The sequence below is a fragment of the Chrysemys picta genome, chromosome 5 (assembly GCF_011386835.1).
Source record: "Chrysemys picta bellii isolate R12L10 chromosome 5, ASM1138683v2, whole genome shotgun sequence".
Taxonomy (NCBI): domain Eukaryota; kingdom Metazoa; phylum Chordata; order Testudines; family Emydidae; genus Chrysemys; species Chrysemys picta.
Window position 1 is genome coordinate 135,484,341 of NC_088795.1, and position 27,999 is coordinate 135,512,339.

The window sequence follows — 27,999 nt, forward strand, 5'->3', positions numbered from 1 at the left end:
GGGTATGACTGAACGTGACCTGACCAGAGGGCTAAGTCATGGGAGGAAGTGGACCAACGTCAAGAGGGGCTGCTGAAAGGGATCAGAGGAAAAACTCTCCTATGCACAGTGGGTCACTCCTTCACAAGGCTCCATTCATGAGAATGCAGGCAAGGGTCTGTCCATAAATTACTTAATGCATTAGGTCCTTAATTTTGCATGTTTGTTTCAGTGTTACAAGAGGTGGGGGGGGGTCTTGACAATAACAAAAAAATGTGTTGTGTAATCTGTGGACAGCCCCAAGGCAATGGAGTGATGCTGATTTATACTAGCTGAGGAACAGGACCCACGTAACGCTTCCAGACCCTTCCAGACTACAGGTAATTGATCCTCAAGCCCGCTTTTGCGGTTGGTACACCTTATTATTCTCACGCTGCAGATGGGAGAAATTCAAATTGCAAAGTAAAGTGACTTGCCACAGAGGTTGTCAGTGTCAAAACCAGGATGAGACACAGCTGCTCTGGGAAGTCTAACTTTCAATTTCCTGGCTTTTGTACTTACTACAAAACCTATACCATAACATTAACTTCATGCGGGGCAAGGATCAGGGAACACTGTCGGGTCCTGTGCATTTGCAGCATTGACACCTGGGGAGTTTCACATAAATGGCCACTCTACCATAGCTGCAGAGGTGAAAGTAAGCCGGTCCGGTCCGGCGTACCGGCAAGAGTCAGGACGCCGTGCCGGACCGCACCGGCTTCCGCGGCAGGGATTTAAAGGGCTCTGGGCTCCCTGCCCTGTGGGGAGCCCAGAGCCCTCGGAATCCCACCCGCAGCTCGGCGCCCAGGCTGGAGCCGGGATTTAAAGGGCCCGGAGCTCCCGCCGCAGCGGGGAGCCCAGAGCCCTTTGAATCCCGCCCGCAGGTCCGGCAGCTGGGCCCGGGATTTAAAGGGCTCAGGGCTCCCCACAGCCACAGGAGCTCCAGGCCCTTTAAATCCCGACCCCAGCCTGGCAGCCTCTGCAACTTCCTCAAAATCCACTGAAGCCAAAGCCTGAACCCCACCACTTGTAACTTAGCTTCGCAGGCCCCGGGCAATTGCCCTGTTTGCTACCCCTTAACACTGGCCCTGTATACATAGCCATGATTTATTGTTTATGTCCCATATCCTGCCCGTGACTTTCAATAAAATACCCTTGCCAAAATCGTGGCCCTACCCATTAGCAAAACTACTGAGACAATGCAACAGGAGAAGGAGCAAACCTCATCCTTGCTGGAGCAGAGTTGCTTCAATTGACCTACAGCCCCAGTTACATACATTATCATCACCACGATGGTGGCTGAGCTCTCTCAAACTACTTAATTCCCACCCCCTATTTCCACTTAAAGCCTGATTCTACAGTAAAACTATGCCCCGACAATTTGGAGGCCTAGCACTGCAACAGGCAACGCCTGCATTTGCATGTAATCCCATACTCTGATTAAGGCTACGCAGCATGACAGGTATGGGAAATGTATGCTCAGAGGAGACGGGAAACCACAAGATTAGTGGTGTCCCCGGCAGGCATGGGGAGAGAATTTAGTGCTAGTGAAAGGTGACAGTCAATTTGACCTCTCTACTTAGTCACAGAACAGATACAGCATGGAAGCGGCAGTGCAAACTTCCCCACCTGCCTCAAAGCTGGAGGGACCCCCCGTAGGCATACAGAATGGTAGTTTAACCTCCAGGGTCCATTTTAAACCTGGGTCTGCCACCTGTGGGACCAGCTGTGGGATTTTTGTAACTTGGTTACTTGCTGAGCAGGAGCTCTTCAGACCCTGCTCATTTCACACAGGGCACTGAAAAGGCATTAGATGTTAACAAACAAGTTACTGATCTGGCCTGGATTCAAGCCAGTGAGGTATACGCTAAGGGTGAAATCACCCCAGTGCATAGGGCCTAGTTGCCAATGAGATTTGACTGGCAAAAACAGGTCTCATGCTAGCCCTCCATGAGTGTAGGGTGACCAGATGACAGGAAGAAAATATCGGGACGGGGGGGCTCGTGCCGGCTGAGCAGGAGAGAGAGAGAAAAAAAAAAAGCTAAGTGCTGCTGGCAAAGCAAATATCAGGACAAAGTGCGCCCCGATCAAAGATCGGTCGGGACGCGGGACAAACACTTAAATATCGAGACGGTCCCGATTTTATCGGGACGTCTGGTCACCCTACGTGAGTGAATAGTTGTACCAGCAGCACAGCCATTCAACTCAGTGACAGCAGAGGATCCTGAATTGTGGTCCCAGTCAGTCATACACAAACACAGGGCAAGAAGGAAGGGGAGAGTGAACACAAACCCAATCACGAGGCATGGCTGGAGGAGAAAGCCAGAAGAGCCCTCAATGGACCACGTTTGAATTCAAGGTAGTATTCCTGGTCAGGTACCTGCACAGGAGCTAGTGCCCAGCCCCTCTCCATGCACCAGCATTTTAAAGTTGGGCAAAACCTAGCAGCAGACGCCAGCTGCGCTTTCTTGATGTTCGTACACTTCAGATTCTGCAAGGAAATGAAACTCCTTCTCTCAGAGCGGTCAGTAGGAATCCTGTGATTCACAGGACAACATGCTCTCTCTTGTAGAAAGCCTCCACCTGTCTCTTTGGTACCCCCCCCCTTCCAGTGCACCGGCCCACAGACAGGTGTGGATAATGAGCATCTGCGGAAGGGGTTGCGAATTTCACTGTCTCAAGTAAGGGTCCATCAGCGACGGCTTGCATGGGAAGTTGAGGTGCAGCAGGAGAAGGAAAGTATATGAGAAGGCAACTGGTGACAACAAGGATGGAGAAGAGCACAAGGGGGTCAGGCATCTGAGGCCTCATGCCTCATTTCCAAAAAAGACTGAATAGTGCATTCGAAATTCCACCCTCCAGACTAGCCTTAAGTATGCCAGTTAAAATTCCTACGTAAGAGAAAGCTAAGCATGAAGTTTACTGTTGACTTTGTGGCTGAACGAAGTGATGCTCTACAATCTCTCCACCCTGCTCGACTCCTATTTCCGCAGATGCTTATAGAATAGGAAAGCCACAACAGAAGTGAAAGCAGCAACGGCAGCTGGCAGTATATAGTCCTTCAAGGGAAAAGATGTCCCATCCCTGTCTCGCCTTGGCCGGTTATCGTTCTGGGGGGAACTTCCTGGAGGGGCTTCTGAATTCCAAGGTGAGTCGGAATATCCGGAGAGCCTCCTGAGGGAGCCAGAGCTGGCCGGAGATGGGTTTTCGTAGGCATTGGCTACACCCCGCAGGCCGGGAGCCTCCCCCAGCTCAGCGCTAGGATGCTCAACCACATGGACTTCGTGAGTTCCCACAGCTGTGCTATCCCAGGTGCTGCTGTTCTCTGGCGGAAGGCAGGCTCTGCTGGTTTTGGTAGCCTCGTCTCTTCTTGGGCCATTGCCGGCAGCCCAAGGTTGGGGGCGGTGGTCAGAGCGAGAGGAGTAGTGATTCTCTTCAGGCTGATTCCTCTGGGCTCTGCTGGAGCTGGAACAGGCACTGCTGGATTCGCTTATCATTAGGGGATTGCTGTCCGGAGAGCACTCGCTGCTGAGGATGAAGCGATCAGACCTCCCAGAATACTGGACATTGGTCTCGGGTGACTCTGGCTGCCTCGTGGCTGGCTCCTCCACGCCTCCAGTGGAGATTAGCACGCCTGGCTTGCTGAGCACCACCTCTTCATCCGGCTCACTGTAGAACACTTGGCAGCCCCTAGGGGGGCCTGGCAAGGCGTTTTGGGTCTCCGACCCTGCCTCCCTTGCGGTGGTGCCAGCTGGGCTCCCAGGGATCCCTGGGCTGGTTCGGGTCACACTCGGAGCAGGGGGCTTTGGCGCTCGATTTGCCTTCAAGAGACAACAACAGGGACTAGTTAGACACAAACTGAAGCATGTCACTGGAAGCACTGATGGCACCCACCTCCTGCTTCGGGGCCGAGTGCTGCAAACCCAGCTTCAGTCTGCCCCCAGGCTAACAGCAATCCCTCCCAACACTGCGTGGCTCAGAAGGCGGGGTTGTAGCCAATGTTCCCTTTAATGTTTTCCATCCATGTGCGGAATAAATTTTGTTATGTGCACCGAGGTATGTGTGGCTCTGTGCCACCAGTAGAAACAAAAATCTTAGATAAAATATATATATTTAAAAAGTTACCATAGGGATAGTTACTCCAGCCAGGACAGGTTAGGCATTATAGAACTCACTACTCAAAGAATTACATTTAAGTGTAAGAGAAATAAAAATTATGAAATGCATAGACCAGTCAAAACACTGGTCTATGCATTTATTCTTTCACACTTTGAAAGAATAAAATTACCGAGAATATATGTGCATTGCAGGAAGTACCAATAATAATAAAAGTATGTGTTGGGAAGAGAGAGAGAGAGAGAGAGAGAGAGTGAGTGTGTCGAAAACCAGGCACTGTCTCTTTAAGACACTCACTGAACGCTCTGAGGCCTCCTGAGCCAGGCTGTCCCCTCTTGCCCGGCTCTGCGGAGATGGGGTACAGGGGCTGGGGGAGGGGGACACCCCGTCATCAGCATCCTCCTCCCCCCCATCCCACCCCCGCTCTGCACAGCCAGCAGGAGGGTCCCGGGAGCAGCTGCAGGATGGAGCAACGTGGGGGGAGGGGCACCTGAACACAGGCTGCCGGCTGTGCCCGCTCTGCTAATCAGCTGGGCGGCATTTGAATCTCTCCTGCGCGGTCGCCCAAGTGCGCAGCTTACAGGGAACATAGGTCGTAGCTAGCTCCCCTCGGCTGAGGGACGGGGAGAGGAGTTATCAGGGCTCTGGAGGACCCTTTGGGCTGGGGAGGGTGAGGAAAAGGTGGAAGAAGGGTAGATAAACTGGGGGGAGGGCGGGGACTGAGCCACTAGCCGCTAAAACGAGCACGAGGCTGGAGGGACTGATTTACAAACAAAGGGGAGAAGAGTTAACGGGCAGCTTGGCTGGGGCAAATCTCCACTTCCCTTGTCTGCCAACAGGGTCTTGCCCCATGGCAGCCACACCAACGGCTGCAATCGGGGCCACTTCCAAGCGTAGACAAGGCCCTGGGGACCGCCAGGAGGGAGGTTCGACACCTGATCCAACAAACATTTGCAAACTGTAACCACCAAGGTGGGAGGGGAAGTATTCAGTGCAATGCGCAGGAGTCTAACCAGGAGGGTTGGGGTGAAGTTAAGAAGATGAAATTCCAGGCTGTCGAAGGGGAAGCTTCCTAACGGTGAGATCTACCTGCCAAGGGAAATGGGGGAGGCCCCATCATTTTGGACACAGAAGACTGTACTCCCCTATGCCAAGGGATAGACTAGGTGACCTACAAAACAGACCTTGACAATCTTTGGGGTATGAGAGTCTTTCCACCGACTTCAGTGGGCTTTGGCTCAAGCCCTTCATAGCCACGATTACGGACTGTGCTGCCCGATTCTACCATTAGAACCTCACTCAGTTTAAACAAAGCTCTGGGACGGGGCAAGGAGAATGGAGAGAAAAAACCTGCAGAAAGGGTCTAGGCTAAAGGAGTTTGTTTGGCAGGATCTCTCTGAAAGGCTACGGTTCTGCGGGAGACAGTAGCTCGGGCAGCACAAGACCATTTGGGGGCGTTGTATACAACAGGATCAAGGTGAACACACGTGACAACCTACGTTCTCCTTTGGCATGGAGGTGCTGCTGCTGTCTGTGTCTCTCGTTGGCAGTTCGCGCTCTTGGACGGGAGATTTCAGCTCACCCAGGTCGCTGTTGAATGCTGGCCCTGACGGGTCAGAAGGCAATCTAGGCGAACTAGGTGGAATCACAGCAGTAGAGGAGAAGTCACTAAGGTCAGAGAATTCCACAGCAGGCCTGGCATGGGAGAGCTTGAGAACTCTAGTCGTACTGGGATGGATGGGGGAACTGGCTGGAAGAACGTGGCTGGGCCCAGGAGTTGAAGCTGGGTGTAGCACGTGAGCTGCAGGGGCTGGAATCTGGACTTTGCTTTGAGGATCTGGAGGGGAACAAGGCACAATGTGCATTAATCAGGATGTGTGAAATGAATGGGAATTGTAAGCTCCTTCCCCCCCCATACACACAATATTTCACGATTAACAATGGGAAATTCCCAGTTCAAGGGAGAGGGTAGTCTCCACGGTAGAAGGAGTCTCTCTTATCTGGTGCCTCTTTATGAAGCCATGTTTCTTGGTTTCCTTGTACAGGGGGGGAAATGTTATACCAGCTCCAAACAAAAAGGGAGGGGAGGAGGTCATTCTGCATTAGGACTGCCAAACACGAAGTGCATTGTTAACAAACCATGTGTGCAACAGGGGTCTGAGCCAAAGGGCCCTGATGTCAATGGAAAGACGCCCCCCAGTGACTTCAGAGAGCTTTGGAGCAGGCCCATGAAAGAGACCGGGAGTGTGACTGTGGGGCACAGGGTGATGGGTTTAACGCGGAGGTTCTCGAGTCTGAATTACTGCAAAGCGGACAACATGGGGCTGCAGCTTCAGCCATTCAGAAACCCCAGCACAAAGGTAGAGTAGCCACCTTACCCCTGTGTCCCGCAATTCTACATGTGGGATTCAACCTCATTTGAGGTTCTCAAACTTCACTGCACTGTGACCCCCTTCTAACAACAAAAATTACTACAGGACCCCAGGAGAGGGGATCGAAGCCTAAGCCCGCCCAAGCCCCGCCACCCTAGGGGGGAAAAGTCCAAGCCCTCAGGTTTGGGCTTCGGCCCTGGGCCCCAGCAAGTCTAAGCCAGCCCTGGTGACCCCATTAAAATTGGGGTCACGACCCACTTTGGGGTCCTGACCCACAGTTTGAGAACCGCTGGTCTAATGAGAGACACTAAGGAATGGACTCAGGTCAGGCATTTAGTAACCTCCATTGTACTATAATCTGAGCTAAGAGGTTTGGTCAATTCCAGGTAGACAGGTAACTGGAAATGCTACACGGCATCCTCGGTAACATCCGTCTGCTGCCAACACCATGCACAGCCCCACCCTTCACACCCCATCCCTCTCCCCGTCCTCCCACTGAAAGGTAGTAAGGGCTCCATCTTATAGTTCTCTTTTCTACCTCCCACGTTGATGAAGCTCGCTGGCTCCCAAACTCATCTCTCTAGTACCTTCAGGCGCTGAGCAAGGTGTTTGGCCCTTGGCCTGGACCACAGGGAGCAGCTGGATTGACCAGAGTGCTGTGGGGCTCTCTCTTGGTTCTGTCTCTCACAGCGCTCTGGTGCGTAACACAACTCTACAACCTGGACCTACTGCTGGGGAGAGTCTTTGTAAAGAAGTCAGCTGGGCTGGTACAGATAGCAACAGTCACATTCACTCTCTTGTTACAACCAGCATCTCCACTTTGCAGGGGTTCATGGGGAGCCATTTTTTGGTTTTGGTTCATGGGAGGTCGACACCTCCCTCTACTCCGAGTTCAAACCCGAATCGAAACTCAGCCCAAGCAGCCAAGTTTGGCTTGGTCTCAGGTGGCATCACCACATTTGGCCTGTTTTTCCCCTGGCAGCGCAGGTTGGCAAACCTATTGACAAACCGGGCCCAAGTCTCAGGTGTGTAACTAGGCCAAGAGACTGTCCCTCAGTTTTGGGTGTACATCTGTTTCCTACAGGGAAATTGTACTAACAAGTTACTTTTGCCTGGGGCCCAGGCACTGGGGGGAGGAGGGCTGTGAATTCAGAGACACCATGGGAGGGACCCTCTCTCGACACAGGCAAAGTCTGGCTTTAGCCTTCTGGGTGGGGCAACAGGAAACTCCAGGACTAGCAAGGTGGTCAGCCCCATTCCTCCCTGTCACACTTACCCCGGGTCCCATCTTCCCCTGCTAGCACATCGCTGGGAAAGCAGTGGCGGCTTTGTGCTTCAAAACGCACATGGTGCTGCCTCCTTCCCCAAGCCTGGCACAGCCTTGGCCCCACCACAGCATTGATGAGCTGTGAGGAATCCAGCTTTGGCCGCTCTTAGCCAGCGAGTGGGCCAGCCAGTTTCACGTGGAGGGGAGTGGTACAATACCAAGAACAGCCTTGCATTGATTTGGATGCACCTCTAAGTGTACCTCCCCGCCCCTAACAAATTCTGCTTGGGGGTAGGAGAAGCCAGTGGCATACAGACACTGCAATTCCCACTGCAGCTGGAAGCCAGTGCAATTTTGATCACAGGTTTCAATGGCCCCAACTCATCCCCGGTGTTGAAGATGCTGCCCCCTTTGCAGTAGGACCAGACTAAAATGCCCCTGTGTGAATACTGATGGGGAAAGCTCTTACCCCTGCTGTTTGCCGGTCCATTGGCAACTCCCGGGGTATCTGCTAGGCACCCTCCCGACTGTCCACCACAGTGGGAATTGATGCTGCTACCTGGGTTCTGCTCAGGAATCCCCTGGGAAGGTCCCGTGGAGGGGCCTGAAGCCAGTTTTTCAGAGGAACTGGCCGAACGTGTTGTGCCGAGATGTAATGCTCCCAAATCACGAGCAGTCGCATCCTCACTGAGGTCCATGGGGATTGTGCTTGTTGTCTGAGAGGTAGGCACTGATCCGATTGCAGAACTAGAGTCAGCCCTTCCTTTGATGGCTCCCACATCACCATAACTGCATGTGCTTTGTGCAGAATCTCTGATTTGGTGTAGGGGAAACGCATCCCTCTCTCCGCCATGGTCTCTCTGTCCCTGGGCACGTTTCTGCTCTGCATCAAACTGGGTCTGCAGGAGGAGAGGGTCATGAACATCCACCATGCTGCTCGTCAGGTTCCTATTCTCGTAACCCTGCAAAGCCTGAATCTTCTGTTCCCGGAGCGAATCTCCAGCCTGCTGCCTATCCCCGTGGACAGCTCTGTTGGCACCGGAAGCCAGGGGAGAGCGCTCAAAAGAATAGTAAACCTCTTCTGGCTGGTTCATGAAATCCTCTGGGCTAGGAGCGGCGGCCGGCTCCCCTCTCTGAACAGGCTCTCCAGGCACGGATGCCTTTCTGCTGTTCCCAACGTTCAGGTGATTCATGTTCCCAAAATACCCACCGCTCACACAGACCGGATGCTGCTGGCGGCCGGCCCAGTCCTGACTCTGTCCTCTTGGGTCGGGTACTGGTCTGCCTGGCTGAGCCACTTCCACCACTCCTCTGGGCATCCCCCCACAAGCCAGCAGGTGTCCCGCTGGTGATCCAGGAGATAAATGGACTGCTGCTGGGGCCAGACCATCTCCATGGTTACTGCCTTCCTGTGATGCCCTGAGATCAGCTAGTGCTGCGTTCCCAGCGGGTTGGAAACTCGGAGCTTCCCTCCATGGGGTCAGGGCATCTTCTGTAACCTGACAGGAAAACCGAGATGTGTTTAGACCATAAGAGAATTATTCTCTGGGCCCAAATTGGGACGGGGGCTCCCTCCATGCGAGGCGCTGGACAGACAGACCCCCAGGCCTTGTTTTGACCCAAGTGTTCTGAAGGAGACGGAGCCCTGGTGTCCAAACTCCTCACTCCACAGTGCTGCCTCTACCCCTAAGCCCCGGTTGACAGGCAGGGCCCCTTGGAGGGAGCGTTTTACCCTGGTCGCTGAACTCCGGAGAGAAGCAAGGACCGAATGGACATGGAGACTAGCTTTCCTCCTCAGCCTTGGAGGGAGTCGCTCTGGGTTCCCCCCTGCCTCGAGGCCTGTGGGAATTAGAGGGTGACAATCCAGCACTTCCCTAGCACCGAGATCGCCTTTTAACCAGAGGGAATCGCCGTGTGCCGGGGCATGCAGAATGGAACAGCTACATCCGGAGAGAGAACGTGACTGACAGGGTACCCGGCACATGCTGCAGCCACTTCTCCATGGCTGGAGCGATGGCAGCACCAGCCGGAGAGAGAGAGAAGCAAAGGTGGGGATCAGGCAGCTGGCTGTAACAGCCTGAATCTCTGGACCATGTGCACCAGACTGAGGCGCATCTGCTTTGGATGGAACGGGAGCAGTGCAGGAGCCAGGGATGCTGGCACTGTGCCACCTGAGTGCTCCCGCACCCTGCGGGGCAGCCCGATCTGGCTGCTTCTAGCCCCTTTGAGCGGTCAGAACAGCGCAGGGGGGCTGGGACACAGGCAGGAACTCGGCCCAGTTTTAAGAGTCAGGTTCTTGTCAACCAAACCCAAGAGATCTGGCACCACAGGACACTCTCAGAGACCAACAAACCTTTTGCTTTGCCATCGGCTCCATCTCTTGCACAGGAATATTGTATTCTCCCAGGTCGTGGCAGCTTTCCGCTCCTGACGGATTCGTCTGGAGAGGCAGGGGTGTGCCCGGCCCTGGGAGACTTGCTGGCTGCCTAGGCAACGGAGGAGTGTGGGGATTGTTCGCAAAGGTGGGGTCAGCGTGCCGAGGATCAGGATTAGCAGTCAGTGGCGGCATCCGAGAGCAAACGGACGCGTAGCTGGGCAGAGAGTTATGCACCGCAGGAAGTGGTGCCTTGCTCCGAGGACCTACAGGAAGAGTGAGCACAGAATATTTGAAGTGATGGGTAATATGGGAGATGGGGAGTACCGGCAGGGGTTGACTTTAGCCCTGGAGTGGCCCTAGAGGGGAAGCGTTCTGTCTAGTCAGAGGGAAACCAGGCACCGCCAACAAAGGTACCGTCACTCAGAGGGAGAGAGCAGTTTTCACTCTCCGTGGCTCATTTAACCCCCCAGCCCTCAGCTGAAACAGTCAATGAACAGTTGTTGTCACTGTGACAGCACTTCCTGTGAAATGGACACATCCCCTAGCAACCGGGCTGAGACCCCACCTCATCTCACCTAGACTACGGAGCATTTATATCTGTTTGGCACACCAAGCCCTGGCTCATTACAAAAAGATACGAGTTCAAATACAATCTATACACAGGGCAGGGCACAGATCACCTCCAGAGAAACCAAGAACTACTGACCTCCTGCAGAATCCTCTCCCAACTCAGCCTCCACCCCCTCGCTGATCAGCCAGGCGCCGCTCCAGGGGAGCAGATGAGGAGAGGGGCTTGCAGCGTCCCCTGAAGCTCAAAGCCAGGCTGTAGCACGGGTGGATTCCAGAAGGTGACCTTATTGCCACCAGACCTCTCCCGTTTGTCCCTGGAAGGGACCGTTAGCTTGAGCACCAGAGCCAAGCATGCCAGGACAGACAGGATCCTGCACTGAACCCCTTTGCCTTCATGAGGTCCCATTCTACCACACCACTCATCCAACATGGACTTGCTAGTATGTGAAGTGCCCACAGTCCATATTTTCTATGTGGATGATGCTCAGGGTTCTCTCCCCATCTTACCCAACCCACTGGTGTGTGGCAGTGGCATTTACCCCATGCCTAGCAGAGACGGAAGCTTGGACAAGGCTTAGAGTTAGCCCATGAGCAAGCGCTCGTAGGTTGGCCGAGGCAGTCACAAGACCTGGTGAGGTTTATTGCTGCTCCCTGCACTGAGTGAGTTTGCCGGATGTTTGTGACACCAGTCTGCAAGTTGGAAGGAAAAATCACAACCTGCTTGAAGGGGGGCCAGACCTCACTACAGTTATGCAGGTCTCTGTCACCTCGCGTCTGAATTACTGCAAAGCGGACAACATGGGGCTGCAGCTTCAGCCATTCAGAAACCCCAGCACAAAGGTAGAGTAGCCACCTTACCCCTGTGCCCCGCAATTCTACGTGTGGGATTCAACCTCAGTGATTTGGGGTGCCGGCTTCCCGCCCCTCTCCTTGGGCGGTGCCACTGCAGATGAGATCAACTGAGCAGCTGGGGCCAGCAGCCCATAGGTTTTAACCAGGGGAAGGGGCAGATGCTGTTTCTGAGGAGAAGCCCTCAGCTTTGGAACCTGCTAGCACAGCCAGGACCTGCTGACTTCCAGAGCAGATGTATCACCAAGCTTTCAAGAAGGAGGTGGATCGGGAGAGGGGTAAGTGGGTGAAAGGCTGGGGTTAATTTATTAACCCTGCGGGCAGGAGGGATGGAGGAGTCAGGCTTTGTTACTGGTGCTGGTCTCTACAATTGATTGGAGTTGTATATTTAAAACATACACCCTCCTAATGACAGCAGTGATCGCTCCAAAGAGAGACTTCCAGGAAATGGGAAAGAAACAGTATTGTTTCAATGGAGGAAGGATTGCCCAGTGGTTAGAACATAAGACCAGCCATACTGGGTCAGACCAAAGGTCCATCTAGCCCAGCATCTTCCGACAGTGGCCAATGCCAGGAGCTTCAGAGGGAATGAACAGACCAGGTAATCATCAAGTGATCCTCCCCTGTCGCCCATCCCCAGCACTAGCCTGGGTCTTGGGAGCCCAGAGTTCAAATCCCAGCTCGGCCACAGACTGCCAGTGTGACCTGGGCAAGTCGCTTAGGGCCAGATCCTCAGAGGGGTTTATTCGATTTCAATGGGAGTTTGGTGCTGAAACCGGCTTCGGAGCTTTCGCAAATCCCACGAGGTGTCTACTGGCAGCTTTAGGCCCCTCTGACAACCTGGCCCCCCTCTACCTAAGGGATAAGAGGCGTTGAGATACCGTGGTGATGCTCGAGAGAGCCCCAGGGCCGAGCAGTTAAGGGAGCGCAGCAGGTACTAAGGGACAGGTACTGCAAGGCAACTTACCGACTTGGTGAACATCGTACTTGCGCTGAACCCTGTCTGCGAGATCATGGTGCCTATTCTTCCTGAGTGCCTCAATGAGCTCCTTCACCCAGCCACTCCTGCATTTCAAGTAGTCGAAGAGCTTCCACACGGCGTGCTCGTTCCCTTTCCTGTCGTCGTAGGCTTCGATCTCTTCCTAAAAATCAGCAGGGAGAGAACACTGAGAAAGGGGCCGGCTAGGGGGCGTTTCATCTGTCCCAGCAGGAGTCAGACAAAGCTCTCGGCAGCTCAGCACCCGGGGTCCCGCTGAGACAGAGGAATTTAGCCAGGAGTCAGCTGGCAGGGTTGCTCAGGGCGAGATGAAGCTCCGGGGAGGCGAGGCCCCGTCATGAAGTCGCGGCGCAGTTTGGCAGAGTTCTGTGTTGTGCACTAGGAGGTGGCCCCGTGGTCAAGCAGCAAAGGGAATTGCAAGGCAGGATGGTAACACGTCTGCGCAGAGGCAGGACAAGCAGGGATGCCGCAGGGCAGGAGTGGGGAGCTCGGAAAGGAGGGATGCCAGAGCAGGAGGGCTGGAAGCAGTTACAGCTCACACAACCTTGAGCACCCTCCAGGCTGTACCCTACATCCCACCTCCCTATCGGGAGGACTGCAGCCGGCAGGAGCTCTGGACGTTGGAGAAGGCTGGAGAGCAGCAGGAGCAGAGGGAGGAGGGAACAGAGTAAGGAATGGGGGGGGCAGGAAGGGGCACTATTTTTCAAACCCTGCTGTACGGCTCTCCCTTTACCTTTCAAGGTTTTTGGGGTGGGGGGGGGGGATCAGTGACTGAGGCTCAGCCACCCGCCTGCTAGTCAGAATAGAGCCATGCATGCCAAGACCATAGTCTCCATGAACTGCAGTGGCCACAGGCCTAAAAATATATTAACCCTCCTCCTTCACAGTTTAAGCCACTCACAATTAGGCATCAGGAGGAGACCTTTCTGCGGGGACAGACTATCCCACCTCTGCCCCCTGCAGGGTTCTTGCATCTTCCTCAGAAACACCTGGTGCTCCTCGCTCTCAGAGACAAGACACGGGACCAGAAGCACCTGACCCAGTCTGGCAGTTCCTTGGTTTCCTAATTCCACGGGTTATTGTTAAACAGCAGGGCGCACTGGTGGGTTACCTGCAACCGGGCTTCAGGCAGAGCCTGTCCCAGAGATGCAGACAGAGAGCCCAGGCTGCAGAAAGCAGCGCCCTGCTCTAACTAGACAGAGACTTACTGTAGGGCAGCAGCTATAGACGCAGCTGCCACAAAACACTCCCACACCTAGTGGTTTTCTCCCTCTTTCTTACCACACACAGAGCTCAAGCCAAGAATTCTTCTTTACTGGCAGCACAATCCACACAGAGAGAGAGAGACAGACTCCTTAAAAACAAGACAGACTTCTCAGGTGTCCTGCCCAGGACGGGGGCGTTTCATGCTGGGGTTGGAACTGGACATGGCAGGAGTGTCCACGGCTGCTCCAGTGACAGATTGCTGGGTAACATGTCATCTCTGTGTCTCCCGTCCCCACCCCTCTTCACTTTTCAATATTAAAAAAATATATATCTGAGACTGTATTGTGCTCCCTCCGAGTTACGATTCTGGCATCAGTGTCCCACTGGCTGCATGGCTACTCCTTCTGGGTTTGGACTGGGCTTTATGCCTCCCAGTATCCACCTCTAGTTTGCAGCCACCAATTCTGTATCTGGCAAGAGACTGCCTTAGTTTTGCACATCACCCTGTGATGAGGGATCTGGAAGTGTAACCCACTGGCCAGCATGCATTATGTGTCCCGTCTCTGTGCCTGCACCATACAGGGTGTTAGCCTAGTTCCATGAGAGACTTGATTCTTTAGCTCAAGCTGTAGCAGTTCATGCTTCCAGCTCTGGAGGTTACAAGTTCGATCTCCAGCCTGTCGGGGTGGATAGTTCTGACCAGGAATCTAGGGCAGTCTAGCTTGTTGTTTTCTATTTGTTCTTCCCAACTATTCGTACACTGGTGTTCTAAGCTTTGATCTAGCACAGTGTTTCCCAAACTTGGGATGACGCTTGTGTAGGGAAAGCCTGTGGCGGGCCGGGCCGGTTTGTTTACCTGCCGCGTCCGCAGGTTCGGCCGATCGCGGCTCCCACTGGCCGTGGTTCGCTGCTCCACGTCAATGGGAGCTGTTGGAAGTGGCGCGGGCCGAGGGACGTACTGGCCGTCACTTCCCGCAGCTCCCATTGGCCTGGAGCAGCGAACCGCAGCCAGTGGGAGCCGCGATCGGCCGGACCTGCGGATGCGGCAGGTAAACAAACCGGCCTGGCCCGCCAGGGGCTTTCCCTACACAAGCGGCGTCCCAAGTTTAGGAAACTGATCTAGCCCATTGAGCATTTTTCAGTTTTGGGTGAAGCTGTTGGTTCCGCGAGACAGGAGGTTAGAGTTGTGGAGGGATGATATCTACTGTCACCCCAGCCCCTTTCCCACACATGTGCACCTGAACTAGCAAGGCAGGTTCAAAGAAAACCGAGTTAAAGAATAAAGAAAGAATTACCCTGTCTGCATCAGAGAGACACGGCAGATAGCGAATCAGCTGGAGCACCCGGATGTGATGGAATTCGGACATATATTCCCTAATGTACTCATAAACCTTGTCCTCAGCAAACCCCATCTTTGCTTCACACCTAGGAGAGAGAAGATCAATTCAGAAAAAAAAAAAAAAAAAAAAACAGCTGTTATTAGTTAACTTTTATATTGCAGGTTGGCCCACTGTGCAAGGCACTGTACAAACACAGGAAAAACAGATGGTCCCTACCAAAAAGAGCTTACAGTCTCATAATAATAATAATTGGAGCTGCTCAGAAAATTTTTATTGAAAAAAAATCCTATGAAAAATGAAAACTTTTTCTATTAAAACTGTGCATCTGACACAGGGATCGGCAACCTTTGGCACACGGCTCGTCAGGGAAAGCCCCTGGTGGGCCGGTTTGTTTACCTGCCGCGTCTGCAGGTTCGGCCAATTGCAGCTCCCACTGGCTGCGGTTCACCGCTCTAGGCCAATGGGGGCTGCAGGAAGCGTGGAAGCACATCCCTCGGCTTGCGTGTGCATTGCTTGATTTTTCTATCGCAGGTTTTTGGGGGGGGGGGCGGGAGGGGAGATATCATTTGAGGTTTGCTCTGTTTTAAAAAGGGCATGACACAAATGTTTAGCATCTGACATCTTCACAGGCTTTTTCACAGCAACTACAGCACTTTGAGCAGGGTGAAACTGACAGGGGTGAGCTCTTGGCTGAATTACTGCAGAAAGCTGAAACTCCATTTCCTGTTACTAAGCAACTCCTTTGATCAGAACTACTGATGAGTCGAAGCTACTTGCTTTTCTTTCATCACGCCGTGGCTATGTACACACTACAGCTTAAGTTGACATAAATTATGTCCCTCAAGGGTGTGAATTAGCTACCCTCCTCATTTATGACGACGCAAGTGCAGGTGTGGACAGTGCTATGTCCACGGCAGAGCTTCTCCCGCCAACATAGCTACCATCACTCATGTGCGGGAGGAAGGGGGGGGGGGGATGCAGGCCTGCCTGTAAAGGCCTGTACTTTAGAATTTAGGTGTATTTTTATCATTTAGCTAGTTATAGAATAGAGGTATAAAACAAAGAATCAAAATCACAGTCCGCCTGTGTATAGGCCTTCTCTCACTAGGATAGTCTGAGGCCTTGTTCTTTGGCTAAGTAGCAGGGGCAGCCATAAACTGGGAAGCGTACGGTCACATCCTCCCATTCCAAACCAGCCACACTGAAATAAGGTGCTATTGGGCTGTTAGGAAGATGATCCTGTCCTGATAGTGCCCATCACAACCAGATAAAGTAAGAGATCTTAAGATGGTTAAAGAAAACGTGGTTTGATAGCATCCTGTCTGGCAAGAAGTCACCTATCAATGGTTGTGGTTTCCTGGATCCCAATAGGATCAATGGTTGTGAAACCCTCATTTCTGTATTGTTTTATCTTTATGGCCCCCACTTTTCTATTGTTAATCTGTCTGGTGCTTTAATTTTTGTTAGCTGTATAATGAATTTTGCTAGATGTAAGTTAATTAGGGTAGTGGGATATAATTGGTATAATATGTTACACTATATTAGGATTGGTTAGTTACATTTCAGTAAAATGACTGGTTAAGGTATAGCTGAGAATATTACTATATAAACTGGGGTCAAACAGGAAGTGGGTGGGAAAATTGGAATCATGCTTGCTGGAAATTAACCCCAATAAACATTCCATTGTCTGCACTTCGGACTTCTGGTCTTTTGCAGCTTGCTGTCTGCGTGACAAGAACTAGGGAAGTGGGAGGGTGGAGGGAAAGCCCTCTAACAGGGGGTTGGAGTAATTAAGTAATTAGAGCAGCTACATTAGAGCTTACAGCTGTAAACTTTAGTGTAGCCATAGCTTCAGTCCTACCATCCAGGACACAGGCAAGGAGCATGCAGCATGATTACATTGCCCTAATGCTGCTGCTTAGGATATGTCTACACTACTGCTTATGTTGGCAAAACCCAAGGATGTGAATATTCCACCCCCCTCAGAGATGTTACACTGACATAAGCGCTAGTGTGCCCAGCACTATGTTGGCGGAGACAGAGCTTCTGCTGCTCGTGGGGGTGATTTTATTATGCTGTCATAACTATAAAGGGAAGGGTAACAGCCCTCCTGCGTAAAATACTATAAAATCCCTCCTGGCCAGAGACTCCAAAATCCTTTTACCTGTAAAGGGTTAAGAAGCTCAGGTAACCTGGCTGACATCTGACCCAAAGGACCAATAAGGGGACAAGATACTTTCAAATCTTGGTGGGGGGAAGGCTTGTTTGTGCTCTGTTTTGGGGGAGTTTGCTCTTGGGACTGAGAGGGACCAGACATCAATCCAGGCTCTCCAAATCTTTCTGAACAAGTCTCTCATATTTCAAACTTTTATGTAAACAGCCAGGCAAGGCGTGTTAGTTTTATCTTTGTTTTCTAAACTTGTAAATGTACCTTTTACTAGGGTGTTTACCTCTGTTTGCTGTAACTTTGAACCTAAGGCTAGAGGGGGTTCCTCTGGGCTCTTTAAGTTTGATTACCCTGTAAAGTTATTTTCCATCCTGATTTTACAGAGATGATTTTTACCTTTTTCTTTAATTAAAAGCCTTCTTTTTAGGAAGCTGATTGATTTTTCCTTGTTTTTAGATCCAAGGGGGTTGCATCTTGATCCACCAGGAGTTGATGGGAGAAAGGAGGGGGAATGGTTAATTTCTCCTTGTTTTAAGATCCAAGGGGTTTGGATCTGTACTCACCAGGGAATTGGTGAAGTCTCTCTCAAGGCTACCCAGGGACGGGAATTAGCACATTGGGAGTGGTGGCAGCGGACCAGATCTAAGCTGGTAGTTAAGCTTAGAAGTTTTCAGGCAGGGCCCCACATCTGTACCCTAAAGTTCAGAGTGGGGAGGGAGCCTTGACATGGTGGCAGAGCAGTGGGATCATTTTAAACCAAAAGCCAGTAAGATGTTTTTTTCTCCTTTCTAGCTGCTTGGAAAGCAGAGCTGAAGGCAGATGCATATCTTATCTAGCCTTACCTGAATGCAGAGGTGTTAAGTTTTTTTAACAAGGGTCTTTGTTAAGAGAAGGGTTCAAGTAGTGAGCAATCAGCTGGTAAAAGGAATTTACAAGCTGAATTGTTTTTTTTCTTTCTACCTCTCGGGGATAGCTAGTTAGAAAGTCTCTGTTACCTAAGCAGCCCTGAGCCGAGTGCATCCCAGTTTCAGGGAACTGCAGAGGGGTGTGGCCCAGCCAAGAAAACAGGAAAATGACTACCAGTGAAGCAGCTAACAAACTAGAACTGGCCAGACTAGAAGCAGAAGAAAATGAAAGGAAACATCAGAGACTGCTCCAATTAAAAAAAACTCGAGAAAGAAGCTGATGAGAGAGCTATGGAGCAGAGAGAAAAAGAGATGGAGGAGAGAGAAAGAGAGAGGAAGCATGAACTGGAATTAGCAAGGGCTAGGCAGAATAATCCAGCCAACCCTAGCAACCCCTCTCCGGGTACCGCTTCCCATCCCAGAAAATTCCCCACCTACAAGGCAGGCGATGATACTGAGGCCTTCTTAGAAAATTTTGAAAGGGCCTGCCTTGGATACAGCATCACTCCAGACCAGTACATGGTAGAGCTGAGGCCGCAGCTCAGTGGACCCTTAGCAGAGGTGGCGGCTGAAATGCCTAAGGAACACATGAACAGTTATGAACTTTTTAAAAACAAGGCCAGAATCAGAATGGGGTTAACACCCGAGCATGCCCGTCGGCGGTTCAGAGCCCTAAGGTGGAAACCAGACGTGTCATTTAACCGACATGCCTACCACATTGGGAAAAATTGGGAGGCCTGGGTAGCAGGAGCAAATGTTAAATCTCTGGAAGATCTGTTTTTCCTAGTGAAAATGGAGCAGTTCTTAGAGGAAACAGAAAGGTACATCCTAGATGGGAAGCCCAAAACTGTAACCGAGGCGGGGGAGATTGGAGCCAAATGGATGGAGGTGGCAGAAAAGAAAAAAACTAGTAGCAGTTGGAGCGAATATCAGAAGTGGCAACCCGCAACAAAACCTTACCACAGGGGACAACCCAAGGCCCCACCTACATCCCAAGGGAAACCCCAGGCGCCTTCTCACCCCACCACACCAGTCTCCACCAACCAACATTGCCCCGGTGATACCTTAGCAGGGCGATGTTTTAAATGTAATGAACTGGGACATATAAAGGCCCACTGCCCCAAGAACCCCAACCGATTACAGTTCATTACACCAAAGATCCCTAGGCCCAGATGCCTCTCAAATACCCTCGGAGCGAAGGGAAACCTTGTGAGTGGGCGGAAAGAAGGTTATTGCGTGGAGGGACACTGGGGCACAAGTGTCAACTATCCACCAATCCCTAGTGGACCCCAAACTCATCAACCTGGAGGCTCCAGTGACAATTCAACCCTTCATGTCACACTCTGTAACCTTGCCTACAGCCAAGTTGCATGTCCAGTACAAGGGCTGGTCAGGAATGTGGACTTTTGCAGTCTATGACAATTATCCCATCCCCATGCTGCTGGGGGAAGACTTGGCCAACCATGTGAAGCTAGCCAAGAGGGTGGGAATGGTCACCCGCAGCCAGGCTAAGCAAGCTTTCACACCCATCCCTGTTCCTGAGCCGTCCACCAGAGCCCCGTCTGTGTTACCAGAGACCCAGACAGAGGTGGTGGAACCGGATCCCCTGCCAACAACTGCAACAGCCGTAGTGGATCCAATCCCAGAGACCCAGCCAAAGCCAGTCCCAGAACCGGAACTGGCAACACAACCAGCACCAGAACCATTGCCAGCACTGAGTACAGCGTTTGCAAACCCGTCTACAAGTCCAGTGCCAGAGGGCACTAGCGAGCCTGACCTGGTGGAAGCAGCAGATAACCCTACCCAAGAGGCTCAGCCAGAGCCTGAGATACCACATAGTGCACCAGCGGACAGTGGTTCACAGTCAACGGAAACAGCCCCAGCACCTGCATCGCTTCCAGGGGGACCAAGCTCCAGTCCACAGTCCAAGGAGGAATTGATGTCTCCAGCATCAAGGGAACAGTTCCAGGCCGAGCAGGAAGCAGATGACAGCCTTCAGAAAGCTTGGGCGGCGGCACAGAGCACCCCACCGCCTCTCAGCTCTTCTAACCGATCCCGGTTTGTTATAGAACAAGGACTTTTATACAAGGAGACTCTTTCTGGTGGGCACCAGGAAGACTGGCATCCTCAAAGACAGTTGGTAGTTCCCACTAAGTATCGGGTAAAGCTCTTGAGCTTAGCCCATGATCATCCCAGTGGCCATTCTGGGGTGAACAGAACCAAAGACCGGTTGGGGAAGTCCTTCCACTGGGAGGGAATGGGCAAGGACGTTGCTAATTATGACCGGTCTTGTGAGGTGTGCCAACGAGTGGGAAAGCCCCAAGACCAGGTTAAAGCCCCTCTCCAGCCACTACCCATAATTGAGGTCCCATTTCAGCGAGTAGCTGTGGATATTCTGGGTCCTTTCCCAAAGAAGACACCCAGAGGAAAGCAGTACATACTGACTTTCATGGATTTTGCTACCCGATGGCCGGAAGCAGTACCCTTAAGCAACACCAGGGCTAAAAGTGTGTGCCAGGCATTAGCAGACATTTTTGCCAGGGTAGGTTGGCCCTCCGACATCCTTACAGATTCGGGAACTAATTTCCTGGCAGGGACCATGGAAAACCTGTGGGAAGCTCATGGGGTGAATCACTTGGTTGCCACCCCTTACCACCATCAAACCAATGGCCTGGTGGAGAGGTTTCATGGAACTTTGGGGGCCATGATATGTAAATTCGTAAATGAACACTCCAATGATTGGGACCTAGTGTTGCAGCAGTTGCTTTTTGCCTACAGGGCTGTACCACATCCCAGTTTACGGTTTTCACCATTTGAACTTGTGTATGGCCGCGAGGTTAAGGGGCCATTACAGTTGGTGAAGCAGCAATGGGAGGGGTTTACGCCTTCTCCAGGAACTAACATTCTAGACTTTGTAAGCAACCTACAAAGCACCCTCCGACATTCTTTGGCCCTTGCTAAAGAAAACCTAAAGGATGCTCAGGAAGAGCAAAAGGCCTGGTATGATAAACATTCCAGAGAACGGTCCTTCAAAGTAGGAAACCAAGTCATGGTCTTAAAGGCGCTCCAGGCCCATACAATGGAAGCGTTGTGGGAAGGACCATTCACGATCCAGGAGCGCCTAGGAGCTGTTAACTATCTCATAGCATCCCCCACCTCCAACATAAAGCCTAAGATATACCATGTTAATTCTCTTAAGCCCTTTTATTCCAGAGAATTAAAGGTTTTCCAGTTTACAGCCCAGGAAACAGATGATGCAGAGTGACCTGAAGGTGTCTACTATAAAGGAAAAAGTGACGGTGGCGTGGAAGAGCTGAACCACTCCGCAACCCTTGGACGTCTGTAGCGGCAGCAGATCAAGGAGGTGTGCACTAGCTTTGCGCCAATGTTCTCAGCCACCCCAGGACGGACCGAACGGGCATACCACTCCATTGACACAGGTAATGCTCACCCCATTAGAACCCCACCTTACCGGGAGTCACCTCATGCCCAAACTGCTATAAAAAGGGAGATCCAGGACATGCTACAGATGGGTATAATCCGCCCCTCTAATAGTGCATGGGCATCTCCAGTGGTTCTAGTTCCCAAACCAGATGGGGAAATACGCTTTTGCGTGGACTACCGTAAGCTAAATGCTGTAACTCGTCCTGACAACTATCCAAAGGCCACGCACAGATGAGCTATTGGAGAAATTGGGACATGCCTAATTCATCTCTACCTTAGACTTAACCAAGGGGTACTGGCAAGTACCTCTAAATGAACCCGCCAAGGAAAGGTCAGCCTTCGTCACCCAGGCAGGGGTGTATGAATTCAACGGCCTCCCTTTCGGAATGCGAAATGCAACCGCCACCTACAAAGACTTGTAGATGGTCTCCTAGCGGGATTGGGAGAATCTGCAGTTGCCTACCTCGATGATATGGCCATTTTTTCTGATTCATGGGCAGAACACCTGGAGCACCTGGAAAAAGTCTTCGAGCACATCAGGCAGGCAGGACTAACTGTTAAGGCTAAAAAGTGTCAAATAGGCCAAAACAGAGTGACTTACCTGGGGCACCAGGTGGGTCAAGGAACTATAAATCCCCTACAGGCCAATGTGGATGCTATCCAAAAGTGGCCGGTTCCAAAGTTTAAGAAACAGGTCCAATCCTTCTTAGGCTTGGCTGGATATTATAGGCGATTTGTACCCCACTACAGCCAAATCGCCGCCCCGCTGACAGACCTAACCAGAAAGAAACAGCCAAATGCAGTTCAGTGGACTGATGAGTGTCAAAAGGCATTTAACCAGCTTAAGGCGACACTCGTGTCTGACCCTGTGCTAAGTTATGACACGCGCCCCAAATCACAGATAGTGTTGGACAGCTGGTTCCATACTGGCTGTGCTTTTTGACAAACTTTGACAAACCCAGACTTTGACAAACCGTTCCTAGTAACCACAGATGCGTCCGAGCGGGGTGTGGGAGCAGTTTTAATGCAGGAAGGCCCAGATCAAGAATTCCATCCTGTCGTGTTTCTCAGCAAGAAACTGTCTGAGAGGGAAAGCCACTGGTCAATCAGCGAAAAGGAATGCTACGCCATTGTGTACGCGCTGGAAAAGCTATGCCCATACGTTTGGGGACGGCGTTTCCAACTACAAACCGACCATGCTGCGCTAACGTGGCTTCATACCGCCAAGGAGAATAACAAAAAACTTCTTCGGTGGCGTTTAAGCTCTCCAAGATTTTGATTTTGAAATACAACACATTTCAGGAGCTTCTAACAAAGTGGCTGATGCACTCTCCCAGGAAAGTTTCCCAGAATCAACTGGTTAAAAATTGTTCTTGGAATGTGGGACATATTGTTAGTTTTTATATAATCAGTAGTATGTATAAAGGTGCATGTGTCTTATTAACTCTGTTTTCTCCTAGAGCTCCAGGAAGAAATCACAGCCAGTGTGGAACCGGCTGTCCAACTCTATCTGTGATTTGGGGGGGCGTGTCATAACTATAAAGGGAAGGGTAACAGCCCTCCTGTGTACAGTATTATAAAATCCCTCCTGGCCAGAGACTCCAAAATCCTTTCACCTGTAAAGGGTTAAGAAGCTCAGGTAACCTGGCTGACACCTGACCCAAAGGACCAATAAGGGGACAAGATACTTTCAAATCTTGGTGGGGGGAAGGCTTTTGTTTGTGCTCTTTGTTTTTGGGGAGAGTTTGCTCTTGGGACTGAGAGGGACCAGACATCAATCCAGGCTCTCCAAATCTTTCTGAACAAGTCTCTCATATTTCAAACTTGTAAGTAAACAGCCAGGCAAGGCGTGTTAGTTTTATCTTTGTTTTCTCAACTTGTAAATGTACCTTTTACTAGGGTGTTTACCTCTGTTTGCTGTAACTTTGAACCTAAGGCTAGAGGGGGTTCCTCTGGGCTCTTTAAGTTTGATTACCCTGTAAAGTTATTTTCCATCCTGATTTTACAGAGATTATTTTTACCTTTTTCTTTAATTAAAAGCCTTCTTTTTAGGAAGCTGATTGATTTTTCCTTGTTTTTAGATCCAAGGGGGTTGGATCTTGATCCACCAGGAGTTGGTGGGAGAAGGAGGGGGAATGGTTAATTTCTCCTTGTTTTAAGATCCAAGGGGTTTGGATCTGTACTCACCAGGGAATTGGTGAAGAGTCTCTCAAGTCTACCCAGGGACGGGAATTAGCACATTGGGAGTGGTGGCAGCGGACCAGATCTAAGCTGATAGTTAACCTTAGAAGTTTTCAGGCAGGCCCCCACATCTGTACCCTAAAGTTCAGAGTGGGGAAGGAGCCTTGACATATGCCAACAGGCGACCTCGCTCCCATTGGCATAGAGCAGGGGTAGGCAACCTATGGCACGCGTGCCGAAGGCGGCACGTGAGCTGATTTTCAGTGACGCTCTCACTGGCCGGGTCCTGGCCAGCGGTCCGGGGGGCTCTGCATTTTAATTTAATTTTAAATGAAGCTTCTTAAACGTTTTAAAAATCTTATTTACTTTACATGCAAGAATAGTTTAGTTCTATATTATAGACTTATAGAAAGAGACCTTCTAAAAATATTAATGTATTTCTGGCACACTAAACCTTAAATCAGAGTGAATAAATGAAGACTCGGCACACCACTTCTGAAAGGCTGCCGACCCCTCGCATAGAGTGTCTTCACCAGATGTGCTGCAGCTGTATCCGTGTAGCAGCCAGGAAGGAGTTAATAGATGGATGAGTCACTGGCATGGCTATGAACACTAAGGAAGCCCCTCACTACCAGACTGGAAGGAAGCTGCCTGAGGTGATAGAGCTCTGGGGAGTAAAGCGCATAAGACAATGCAGCTGTGTGAAAGGTGCCTGCAGACAAGCAGCAGCAATAGATCCAAGCAGTCTGTAGCTACTTAATGCTGGGTCCCTGCCTGGAACCCAGGGGGAAGGAAGGGAGATGTAAGCTTGGGAGTAAAGGAGCAGGGACTACTGAGCCCAGATTGGGGCGGAAAGCCTGATATAAGTTTGTTAGATTTAGGTTTTGTTTGGACTTTTTTGTTACCCTGAAAGGGGTGATGCTCCAAGTGACAGGGCTGAGTCACAAGGATGGACAGGTCACTGAGTGGCCCAAGCTATTGCCCGCAGGGCCTGACCAAGACAGAGGGACTATTAAGTCATGCCAGCCACCCCAAAGCACACTGACCGCTGACTGGACCTCCTACATTGTCCTTCATGTCTCCTCCGCTTTCCTTGACAGTCCTTCTAAGAGTAAAATATAAGTCTGCATGTGACTGTAACAGCACTTTGAGATCCTGGATCTTAAACTGGAAACTTCGCTTTCAGGGCAAGACTTCCAGAGGGAGCCCTGGCAAAAGACAGGCAGAGAGCAACTGGTGTGCACAGCACACGTTCTCAGCCAGAAGGCTGCCTAGGGCAGGACTCAAACCCACAGCACCTGGGTGCCAATCAGAACAGGTCACCTCAAGGCTGGCTGCTAACACCCTGGACTCACAACAAAGCCCCTGTCCTGATGCATATGCACAAGGGACTTTCTCTGACCTTAGGAAGAGTGCTGTGTAAGCTCCCCACCCCCAGCAGAAGCTGGTCTAATAAAAGATACTTCCTCACCCACCTTCTTTCGCTCTGGCTCATCAATTAAGCTCAAGCCAGCTTAATTTTTTACCCAGAATAACTTTACAGATATTACTTCCTGAAAAGGGCAGGGAGTGCCAGTGCTCCCTGAGGTCAATCCCAAGTGGGTGATTTTAATTTGGGGAGGATCAGAGCCATAGTTTAAGTTGCAGGTGTGGGCAAAATAAGTTATGAGAACCATAATGTTCTGATATCACATGCTCTTTTTTGTAAAAAGTGAATTGATTTATTTGTAGGGGTCCCTCTCACAGGAACCCCTTGCTCAAGGGTATGTATTGGAGGCAGTTACCCTATGCAGCTATGGCTACACTACTATTTTAGTGGATTAGCATATCTGCTGAGCTGGAAATCACACTTGCAGCTCCGGTGCAGACATACTCATACTAAGACTACTTGCCCCAAAGCTTACAAGCTAAACAGACAAGACATAAAAACAAAGCATTGTCCCCATTCTTACAGATGGGGAAATGAGGCACAGAGAGAAAATGGGTAGGATTTTCAAGAGCACTTTAGTGATTTAGAAAGTCAATGGTACTTGGGCTCCTAAATCACGTATGAAAATCCCTCCCTAAGCAACATGCCCAAGAGGGGTTGTGGGTGAGCTGGAAATTGAATCTAGCGCTCTTAACCCCCAATCCAGTGCTTTATTCAAAGACCACCTTGTCCTGACTTTCATACACACTGTAACCGATGGTAATCTACACAGATGAACAAGAATTATAAAGTTAAAAGACAGAAGTCTAGTGTAAGTGCTGTGCAGTCTGGCAACTCCTTAGTGTCTTTATAGGGTGACCAGACAGCAAGTGTGAAAAATCAGGATGGGGGTGGGGGATAATAGGAGCCTATATAAGAAAAAGACCCAAAAATCAGGACTGTCCCTATACAATCAGGACATCTGGTCACCCTATGTCTTTAAGACATTCATGACTGTGCAGCTATTGTCAGTCTGGGTCAGTGCTTGCACTGAAGCATTCTAGGGAAATACAGGAGGCGGCCATGGCAACACAGAACCAATCGGTTGTAGTTTCACTTCCTGTTTTGAAACTACCAGGGGAACACAGGAAGGCAGAATGCAAGTGCTCTGATAGGAATTTGTCTGTGGCTTTGGGAGGTTTACACCCCATCTCTTATGGGATCTCTCTTGTCCACAAGAGGTCAGGATCACAGCCATGGATCTCTTTAAAAACATGGCTGTGATGATGCTAGGGGACTGGTTCACTACTGACAGACAGCACAATTCATTTGGCCCTTTTGCACCTCCTCTGCCAATGCAAAGGGGTTGTGAACAAAGCAATCCCTCCCATAAATAACACCTGTCCTGGGAGCCTCTCTACGAGGTACAGGATTGGCTCAGGCGACTTTCTGGGATGTGTGGTCACAAGTGGGGAGCAAGGCACCAGTTATTCCCTGCATGTCACAAAAGCTGTAGAACTCTGCCTACAATAGCGGTGAACGGGTCCCCAACAGCCCCAGAATCAAGGAGACCAGTCCTCTCCTCACTTCCTGAGTTGATCCAAGAATGAATTGAATTCTGCACCAGGAATGCAGAGTGTGCCTTACTTAATTCCCCAATACCATCTTGAGGTTTCCCTAATGTGTTCCAGTCCAGGATGGCCCAACCTAATGTGATCTGAGATCACAGCTTGAGGCTGTAATTCCACAACAAACTCTTGCATAAAAAGGGAGTGGGCTTTCTGCCTAAAGAAGGGAATACATTTCCACAGATTTTTGCATCCGAGGGGGGGGGGGGGAAATCTCTGCAGATTCCCATTCTGCTGCTTCAAACCTGACTGCAACAATTCTGTCACATGTAAGCCCCAATCCTGCAGGAGCATAACTTTATTCAGAGTAGTTAATGGGACTAAAGACAAAGTTAAGGCTGTGCAAGTGTGTTTGTGGGAGTGTGGCGCAAGTGCAGCCAGGTCTTCCCAAGACATACACAGGGCTTTGTTGATAATTTGACACTTGCATCTATGACATCCAGTGCAGAGCAGTTATCTGGCCTGCAAGCCAGGGCTTTGCAATAACTATTTGCATAAGGCAGCTACATTTATTACAAGCACTTCCTCGTTCAAGGGCAAGCTCCCACATCAATCCAGCAAATGACTAATCACAGCTGAAAGCCTATTTGGTCTACAAACTAGTAGCGAGTTTACCATCCTGGAACCGACAGGGCTCCGCATAATGCAAACAAGACCCAGTCAGATTATTTTATGTTCTTGTTAATTTCTCTGCTTGACCCAGCTAACGCACTGCTCCACGGAGTCGCACTGAACGACCCCCAGCTTCCTTCAAACTCCCGCTCAGCAGGGCAAACAAGCATTTTGCAGAACAAAGGGGGCCCACCAACTCCTTCCCGAGCTCCCTCCGTTAGCGGGGGCTGCTCCGAGCAGAGAGAAGTCATTTGCAAACCTAAGGGAGCATCTGAGGAACTACAGCGGCCGAGAAGCCAACCCCCGCTGCAACATCCGGCCTCCTCCAATAACACCCGGCTTCACGGGCAGGGAGAGGGCTCTGGGGCAGCGACCGGCGCGGCGCCGCCGCTCCTTACCTGCGGGCGGGCAACGGAAGAGCCGAACAGGAGCGCGAGACAGACAGACACACACGCGCACGCGCGCGGCCTCTCTCGCGCACTCCCGGGGAGCGTTCTAAGCCCGCCCTCTCCGGGCCCCGAGCTTCAGCCGCCCATTGGCCG

General features: G+C 51.1%; 1 protein-coding gene across 3 annotated transcripts; it reads right to left on the bottom strand.

Moving 5' to 3' along the window:
* Positions 1–233: 233 nt before the first annotated feature.
* MAVS (mitochondrial antiviral signaling protein) lies at positions 234–27,985 on the bottom strand. 3 transcript variants are annotated; one of them, XM_024106379.3, is made up of 7 exons: positions 27,856–27,985; positions 15,068–15,197; positions 12,537–12,711; positions 10,127–10,413; positions 8,333–9,272; positions 5,634–5,971; positions 234–3,839 (listed from the first exon to the last, which is right to left on the bottom strand). In XM_024106379.3, the coding sequence occupies exons 2-7, from the start codon at positions 15,182–15,184 to the stop codon at positions 3,000–3,002; spliced, it is 2,697 nt and encodes an 898-aa protein (XP_023962147.2). In that variant the 5' UTR covers positions 15,185–15,197; positions 27,856–27,985; the 3' UTR covers positions 234–2,999. The 3 variants fall into 3 exon arrangements, with proteins under 3 accessions (XP_023962147.2, XP_008167836.2, XP_065454429.1); XM_008169614.4 differs by having other exon boundaries at positions 8,243–9,272; XM_065598357.1 differs by lacking the exon at positions 27,856–27,985 and adding an exon at positions 24,264–24,398 and having other exon boundaries at positions 8,243–9,272.
* Between the last annotated feature and the right edge of the window lie 14 nt (positions 27,986–27,999).

Excerpts from the sequence above, each read along its gene's own strand:
- MAVS (XM_008169614.4), bottom strand. The coding sequence starts at position 15,184 with ATGGGGTTTGCTGAGGACAAGGTTTATGAGTACATTAGGGAATATATG. Across the intron at positions 5,972-8,242 it reads TGGACCGGCAAACAGCAGGG|ATCCTCAAAGCAAAGTCCAG; the intron begins GTAAGAGCTTTC and ends GTTCCCCTCCAG. Across the intron at positions 3,840-5,633 it reads CCTCCATGCCAAAGGAGAAC|GCAAATCGAGCGCCAAAGCC; the intron begins GTAGGTTGTCAC and ends TGTCTCTTGAAG.